This window comes from Kogia breviceps, chromosome 10, assembly GCF_026419965.1.
Source record: "Kogia breviceps isolate mKogBre1 chromosome 10, mKogBre1 haplotype 1, whole genome shotgun sequence".
Taxonomy (NCBI): Eukaryota; Metazoa; Chordata; class Mammalia; order Artiodactyla; family Physeteridae; genus Kogia; species Kogia breviceps.
Window position 1 is genome coordinate 46,020,467 of NC_081319.1, and position 8,583 is coordinate 46,029,049.

The following is an 8,583-nucleotide window of genomic DNA, read 5'->3' on the forward strand; positions in this document are numbered from 1 at the left end:
TAGCTTGGGTCGCTGCAGATGAACTGGCTTCTGAGGAACAGGTCCTCTGCTGCTACTACAGCTCTCACGTCTCAGGCATGTGTGCGCTGGAAGCCCAGGCTGCCCCCTGCTGCCCCACTCCATGCAAGGATCCTGTGAGCCACAAAGCTTTGGAAATAAACCCCTTTCTTCTGAAAATGGAAATACATGTAGGGAAAGGTTCATTACCATGTTCTTCCTTTCTAAAAAGTCAGGTACAAAACTCTCTCTAGAGCATTATCACAGCCTTGTTGGAAAAGAAGAAAAACCCCAATCAGAAAAAAGACCGAAAGGGAATGCAACCGAAGCATGACAGTGACTGTCTTTGGCTTCTAAGGTCACGGGACGACTCTTCTTGTTTACGTTTCTGTCTGTGGCACAATCTCTCTAATACGAGTACGTGTTGACAAGTTTTAAAAACTTAACATTTCATAAAAAAAGATCAACTGTCACCGAAGTCTCTCCACAAAAGTGCAGAGAGGATTTTTGTGGTCTCCTCGCTGCCACCTGTGTGTCCCAGTGTGGACAACATAGCTGGAGCTGGGGGTCCTGCTGGCACTGGCGTCTCTTCCTCTCCTTTGACTCCCCTTCCCATCCTCTGTATCTTTTCTTCCTTTCTCTATTGATATTCACATTCATGGGCGCATCTTATTTTCCAGATGTTTCCCTTCCTTCGAATCCTCCACCTGAGATTAAATAATAAGGAAGCGTTATAATGGTAAATAATGATTTTCATCATAACAATCACAGTATAATAGGACAAGTGGAGCCGTTTGACCCAGGTTGAATAACTAGTGGTTTATTCTGCATTCTGCATCCCTGGATGAAGCAAATTTTGCCCTTTTCTACCTGGAGCCATCAAGCGGTGAGATCATCAACGGGATGAGTGAAGGCGGCGAACAGGAGAGCATCTTCACTAGGAAGATGCCAGTGGCAAGTGCAGCGAGGGCTTCCCAGTAGCTACAGCTTGCATCCGTCCGACCACCGCTCCAGAGTGTCAGAGTGCTGGCAGTTGAGGGTCCAGGAGGTCCTGCGGGGAGGAAGGCCAGGGAGAGTGAACCAGAGGGGGCACCCCATGGTCATAGCTCGGCATCTCCAGGGAGCTCAGCCCCTGCTGGCCCATTCAAACCCACTGCCTGGCCCCTGGAGCATTCGAGTGGGCACAGTTCTGAAAGCTTTCTTGCATCCCAACTATGTCTCTCTCGCTGGCTGGCTCCACCACCCGCTGGCTCCCTCCATCCTGCTCACATCTCCCCTTCCCATAAACCCCGCACTGCAAGATGGGAAGGCTGAGCTGTGAACTGCGAAATCCTTCTCCAACCCTGCAAAGCATTTGTAACGTCTCTGAAGCGAGCGTCAGAGAAGCTCTGTGACATGTATGGTGAGCACTTGGCAGATCCTAGTTCTGAAACTGGAACGCTTGTCCCATGGCCACGGCCTCTTGTTACCTTTCCATGCACCTGCTCCACCCCTCACCTTCCAAAATTCCTTCCAGCTCCTCAACCTAGGTCAGCTGGACTGAGTTTCTCGAACCTTTTCTCCTGGTCCCCCAAACATGACCCTCCTATTCCCAGCCCCTTGGCCAGAATCCAGACCCCAGGTCCTCCTCTCCCATCCTAGAAGTGGCGGGAGTCACCAGGCCACTGCAGGCCATTAGACATCAGTTTGTCCCATCCCTCAACCGGGCATGAAGCTCCATGAGTCTTCCAGGGTAGGGGGTCACACAGTTGGAGAAGGGGCGGTGACCCCCTGGCCCCTCATAGCTACAAAGCAGCAGGGAAAACACACACAGATGTATTTTCAGAAATTGCAGCGCCCTCCATAGCCCCTGGCAGGCACTGCAGAAGGGACTCCTTGGGGAGGCGAGTCGGGGGTGGGGGGCCTGGGTCTTCTCCCTTCCTGTCCGCTCCAACTTCCACAGAGCAGCCTGATCTGAGCTTTGGAAAAGCCGTGGCAGCTTATTAGCTTAATAAGAGCTCACTTCACTGGGAATCCTGAGCAAGGCCTTGATCAGACAGGCCCAGCACATCTCTACTTAGTGCCATACAGTGAAGATGGTTTTAGCTCATTAGTGCTTACCCTAGGAGGCCAGCCAAGCCTCCAAATTAATTGGAAAGTCAAGACTATGCACGAAAGATATTTCTAACACTCAGAAGACGGTTAACATTAACAAGAGGATTCCCACTTTAAAGTGCAATCTATTAAATTAGTGAGAAAAATAGGTTAACGAATAAGTGGTGTTGAGACCACTGACCAGCCCTTTGAAAAATATGAAGGTGGATGCCCTGTCTCACTTTTTAATACCAAAATCATTTCCCAGAAGGACCAACACTTAAGTATAAAACCATGACAATTCTATTTTATAATTTATTTAACAAAAACTTAACATAGGTTATTTTGTGCCAGGGACTGTTCTAATATAGAGGAAAACATGGCTTGATTTCTCTAGACTCTTTCATCTTAATCTTGGTTGCAATACACTTACAGTCCCAAACCAGTGGGACTTGATGAGTGGGTGAAAGTAATTAATACAGGCTACTGACCACACTCCCATTCCTCTTTTGCCTTTTACGATTTTCTTGGCACATTCAATTGTCTCCTTTAAATTTGGATTCAGTAGAGCTGTGAAGAAAGTGAAGTGGAATGATACCATGTCACAACTTTGCAGCTAAGTCAGAGTGATGTCAAGGAAGCTACCAGGGGCTCACGTTAGAGAGGCTTCCATGTGATTGCAAGAATAAATCTATCCCTGTATTTTTCTCAGACAACACGGGGAAGTAGCAGGATGTGGTCATCTTTTACTAAACCTATTGATTTTTTTCTTATAATTCTTATAATGATATTTTCATTAAAAATGTATATCATGGGGACTTCCCTGGTGGTCCAATGGTAAAGAATCTGCCTTCCAATGCAGGGGACATGGGTTTGATCCCTGGTCGGGGAACTAAGATCCCACATGCCGCGGGGCAACTACGCCCGCGCCACAACTAGAGAAGAGAAAACCTGCACGCCACAACTAGAGAGAAGACTGCACGCTGCAAGAAAGAGCCCATGTGCCACAACTAAGACCCGATGCAGCCAAAAAAAATGTTTATGTGTAGTGAATATCCTGTGCTAAGCTATAGGAGAAGCAGTGGAGATAGAATGAGAAACACAATAAATCCATCCCTGCCTTCATAACGCCTACAGTCTGGAAGGGGGTAGATAAAGATTATAGACAATTATAATACAAAGGATACCTGGAACCATGGGGGAATGCAGCATTGAGTGGGGACACCTAATTCAGAGTTGAATTAGGGTCAGGGAAGGGTTATTGGGCCAAGTGACATCTAGTGGAGTAGGTAAGGAAAAGGGGTTGAGGACATCACAGAAGGAAAACTGTTCCAGGCAGAAAGAACAGCATGTGAGAGCGCCCAGAGGTGCCCCTGAAGAACCAACACGTCTATGCATCCATCCTTCCATTCCCTCTTTGGACCGTGAAACCAAGACCTCCCACCTGGGGCCCCCTCCTTCTTGCCCGCACTACAGTCTCCCCCCTTCCATAACCTAGTCTGATCGCTTCTCCTTAGAACATTATTTCATTGCCCCCTCATTGCCCGGAAAACAGAACCTCAAATCCTTGGCTTAGTCCAACTTTGCCCAATGTGGCTTTCCACTTCCACTGCTTTCCTCCACGACCCCACCATTCAAGACATGTCAAGGGGCAGGAGGCAAAGACAGTGCCAACCCTGATGGTACCGATATCCACAGCTTGGGGGTCACATGCACAGATCCTCTTCCCAGACTTTGTTCCTACTCATCTCCCAACCCGCATCTGCTCATCCAAAAGTATAGTCCTTAAAAGTCTGTCACTGACCACCTAGCCCACTGTGCCCTCTCCCCTTTTCTGAATTAAACGTCACTTTGATTCGGCACTTATCTGTTACATACAATGCATACAAACATACTTACCTGCATAGTATGCATGCATACATACATGTATCAGTCCGAATGCCCAACGATCTTGTAAATTCTTCAAATAAAGGAAAATTGTGTTCATCAAGCACCAGACACCATGCTCAGGACTTAAAACTTGTAAAAGCCTTGTGGGAGCGCCCCTCGCTCCCCCACAATAAAAAGCCTCATCCCTATTTTGATCTGTACCTCATGGTTTAGTTTTGCCTGTTTCTACACTTTATATAAGTGGGTTCATATAATACGTACTCTGTGTGACTACCTTATTTTATTCAACATTATGTGAAATTTATCCATGTTGTTGCTTATAGCTGTAACTTATTCATTTCCATTAATGTGTGATTAGAAAAAAAAAAAGAACATATTTAGGAAAACATTCCTTCATGCACTTTGGTTTTTAAAAAGAGTCTCTAAATAAGAATATACCATGATCTATTTATCCGTTCAATTGTTGATGGACATTTGCTCCAGTTTGGGGGTTTTATTTTTTTTTAAAAAGCTGCTACGGGGCTTCCCTGGTGGCGCAGTGGTTGAGAATCCGCCTGCCGATGCAGGGGACACGGGTTTGTGCCCCGGTCCGGGAAGATCCCACATGCCGCGGAGCAGCCAGGCCCGTGAGCCATGGCCGCTGAGCCTGCGCGTCCGGAGCCTGCGCTCCGCAATGGGAGAGGCCACAACAGTGAGAGGCCCACGTACCACAAAAAAAAAAAAAAAAAAGCTGCTACGATGAAATAAAATAAAATAAAAGCCTTGTCAGGTAGGTACTATTATTAACTCCATTTTCTTTTTAAAATTTTATTATTTATTTATTTATTTATGGCTGCGTTGGGTCTTTGTTGCTTCACGCGGGCTTTCTCTAGTTGCGGGGGCTTCTCTTGTTGTGGAGCATGGGCTATAGACACGCGGGCTTCAGTAGTTGTGCCACATGGGCTCCAGAGCACAGGCTCAGTAGTTGTGGCTCATGGGCTTAGTTGCTCCGTGGCATGTGGGATCTTCCCCGACCAGGGATCAAACCCGTGTTCCCGGCATTGGCAGGTGGATTCTTAACCACTGCACCACCAGGGACGTCCCATAACTCCATTTTCTAGATAAGAAAACTGAGGCTCAAATCACATAACTAGTAGGAGGTAGAGCCAAGGTTCTGTCTGACCTCAAAGCCTGTGCTTTTTCTGTTCCCCACCCTTCCTGACAGGAAAACTATGTGATTCCTCTGAATTGCCCCCAGTACGTAGCACAAGGTCTAGGCCCTCTAGATGGTGCCTTGTGAGTCCTGTTGGCTTGTGGTTACAAATTCCCAGGGAAGACTGTCTTTCCCCTTTCTTTAGAGTGTCTTCTCTTTGGTGTTTTCTAGCTCATCCTTTTCAGCTGACAGGGTAGCTCTCAGGGCTCTCAGGTCTTTTTGGAGGTCGCCAGTGCACCTCCATACCTTGCTCAGACCCTGTCTACACAGTGACCTCAAACCCCCAGGGTCATCATCGGCTTCAGTCTTCGCTTATCTACCTGCATTCTTGTTCCTCTTTTTAGCCTCTAGGGATTTCTTACTTTCTTGCCAGTTCAGCTAGGTATTTTAAAAGATGGGGGGGCTTCCCTGGTGGCGCAGTGGTTGAGAGTCCGCCTGCCGATGCAGGGGACACGGGTTCGTGCCCCGGTCCGGGAAGATCCCACATGCCGCGGAGCGGCTGGGCCCGTGAGCCATGGCCGCTGAACCTGCGCGTCCGGAGCCTGTGCTCCACAACGGGAGAGGCCACAACAGTGAGAGGCCCACGTACCGCAAAAAAAAAAAAAAAAAGATGGGGTTTTTCGGTTTTGTTTTTTTACTTTTTTACATTTTATCTAGTGGGAGGGTTTTTCAGGATATCTAGTCCACCGTATTTTCATCACAGCACTCAATACCACCTCTATTACAGATAATTGTATTGGATTCTGGAGATAAACATACATAACCTTCTTATGAGACATAAATTACAGCCCATCTTCTCCCGGTGATCACTCTGCCTGTGAAAGTGGCAGCCTCCGCGCCCCTTGAAGAAGAGTGTCTTCTCTATTAGGCCCAGCCACAGCCCTCTGCTCTCACCCGTCAGGCTCCTCCGTGCCTCCTCCTCCTTCCACCTGGACGTGGGTCTCCCTCGCTGCGTCCCAGGCTGCCCAGCCTGACTCACTGCAGTCCCTTCTCCTCACGGACCTTTGGCAGTGCAGTGCTCTGCTTGGCCTCCCTGAGGTCCTCCCCGGATTTGGCTCAGCCCCATCTTTGCCAGGCCCTCCTCCTCCCAGCTCCAAACTTGTAAACGCTGGCCAGCCCTCTGAGCTCAACGCGGCCGCCCCCGGGCCCCAGGGTGGAAGGAGGGGGGGACCTACCAGAGCAGGACACGTGGCACCGGTTCTTGCCGTGGTCACACCAGTCACGGTTGCGGATCTGAAAGAGGCCGTAGCCGGTGTAGTCACCGCGCAAGCTGTCGTAGGCAGCGGTGGGGTTGAACTTGCTCCCCAAATAAGCTAGGCACACCCCTAAGATGGAACGGGTGTGTGTGTGTGTGTGTGGCTCAGAGGAGAGCTGGGGAAGCCTGGGCAGGGGGCAGTGGGGAAAGATGTGAGGAGTGGGGCTGAGATGGGCTACTTACAGTTTTCGAGGCTGTAGCCCTCAAAATCACTCAGACCTCCTTCGTGGAGCTTCTTAGCCACCACACAGCACCCCAAGACAGCAGCGCCACTTGGAACCACCAGGTACCCAATGAGGGAGAGCACCGTGGGCGCCTTCATCCTCTCCAGCTCAGGGAGAAGGCCTCCAGGTGAGTGGATGGAGTCACAGGTAATCCCCACCGAGATCACTGGGACTCTGGCCGAAGAGAAGGGTGCTGTGGGACTGGGGGTGTGCAATTCAGTGTGTTCAGAAAAAGGGGATGCCCTCCTGGCTTAATCACAATATTTCTTCCCATCCTAATTCTGTGTTTCGTGTCACTGCAAACCCATGGTACCCAAGGCCCTGCCTCTCCTCCTCCCCTTCACCTCCTGTTTTCTCAGGAAACTGCTCCCTCCAAGGTCTCCTTCCCACCCCCACCCCCATTTCTTTCCCTCCAGCAAAAGCCAATGGATGCTTCTTGGTTTTTTTTCACACTCATTTCTCCTTGACAGTAGATACAGATGCTCAAATGCTTTCTTCCTCTTTACTGTGAAAGCAGAACTTGTTCATGAAACACATTTTGGAAAATAGAAAATGAGAAAAGAAAAAAAATAACTCATCATGGTCCCACCATGATGAGCATAACAGCCACTGTCATGTTGAATTATTTCTGCCATTGCCTTTGTGTGTGTGCGAGTGCGTGTGCGTGTGTGTGTGTGTGTGTGTGTGTGTGTGTGTGTGCGGTACGCGGGCCTCTCACTGTTGTGGCCTCTCCCGTTGCAGAGCACATGCTCTGGACGCGCAGGCTCAGCGGCCATGGCTCACGGGCCCAGCCGCTCCGCGGCATGTGGGATCTTCCCGGACTGGGGCACGAACCCGTGTCCCCCGCATCAGCAGGCGGACTCTCAACCACTGCGCCACCAGGGAAGCCCCCGCCATTGCCTTTTATCCTGGAATATATTCTGAGCTGTGGTCTTAACCTTTACGCAGTCTTGACTCCAGATTTTCTACAAAGCAAACTCCAGTGACCTTTTCTCTTGTTGTCCTCGCAAGGAGACCTGGTCCAGCCGGGACCTGCCAGTGATTAGCTGGGTCTTCATTGGAAAGAGCAGAGAAGTCTCTTAGCCTCACAGCACCTCTGCTTTCACACCTCTTTTCCTCTTGTTCACCTTCACACCGTCACATTCACCTTGCACAGTTCTTTGTACCTGCCCATCTCATTCCCACCCAGGTCCTTTGCACCTGCTATTCTTTCTTCCTGGAACATGATTCCCCCAACCACCACAGAGCTTGCTCTTTCCTGTCATGGTCTCAGCTCAAAGAAGCTCAACACTTCAAATAGGATTGTCTGAGCACTGCCCCATCCCAGAAAATAGTTTTCATTTTCTTCACAATATAAGTAAATTTCAGAAAGGTCCTTGTTCACTTATTTGTTCATTTGTCTACCACCCATACCAGAGTGTAAGCACCAGGCATGCAGAAAACTGGCCTGTCTTGTCCTCTGCTTTCGCCTCAGAACTTAGAACAGAACCTGGGGCACAGTAGGTGCTCAGTGAATCTTTGATGAATGAATGAATGAATGAACAAAAACCTACTCTTCCCAACAGAACTGTCATCGGATGACCAATAAGTGAATGTGCTGATGAGCATCTCCTGCAGCTGGGAATAGTCATGCCTGTCCCAGTGCGTGCCCACCGTACACCCACTTACCATCCTTCTGCAGGCCCTTGGTTCCTCCTCGGGAAGGGAAGAGCAGCCACTGCAACAGGCTCAACGTTTATTGCAGGAAAGTCACTCTATCTACACTCTGCTCCCTGGATTTTTCAGATGTCACTTCCTTGATAACCCGTTTGCCTTCACCCCAAAGCTTCCAAACCATAAGTCCTTCTTCGTGACCTGCTCTTCTAGAATCTTTTCTATGACATCAGTTGCTATGCACCAGAGTATTCTGAAACAGGGAGGGGTTGGTCACCAGCACATTTGTATTAGTTTTC

General features: G+C 49.1%; 1 protein-coding gene across 1 annotated transcript; it reads right to left on the reverse strand.

Annotated features, from left to right (window-relative positions):
- Positions 1-978: 978 nt before the first annotated feature.
- On the reverse strand, positions 979-6,729 carry LYZL4 (lysozyme like 4). The gene is made up of 4 exons (XM_059077567.1): positions 6,591-6,729; positions 6,328-6,477; positions 2,562-2,640; positions 979-1,048 (listed from the first exon to the last, which is right to left on the reverse strand). Exons 1-4 carry the CDS (start codon positions 6,727-6,729, stop codon positions 979-981), a joined length of 438 nt encoding a protein of 145 aa, XP_058933550.1.
- Positions 6,730-8,583: the final 1,854 nt, after the last annotated feature.

Excerpts from the sequence above, each read along its gene's own strand:
- LYZL4 (XM_059077567.1), bottom strand. The coding sequence starts at position 6,729 with ATGAAGGCGCCCACGGTGCTCTCCCTCATTGGGTACCTGGTGGTTCCA. Across the intron at positions 6,478-6,590 it reads GGGCTACAGCCTCGAAAACT|GGGTGTGCCTAGCTTATTTG; the intron begins GTAAGTAGCCCA and ends GTTCCATCTTAG. Across the intron at positions 2,641-6,327 it reads GTGCCACGTGTCCTGCTCTG|CTCTACTGAATCCAAATTTA; the intron begins GTAGGTCCCCCC and ends CTTTCTTCACAG.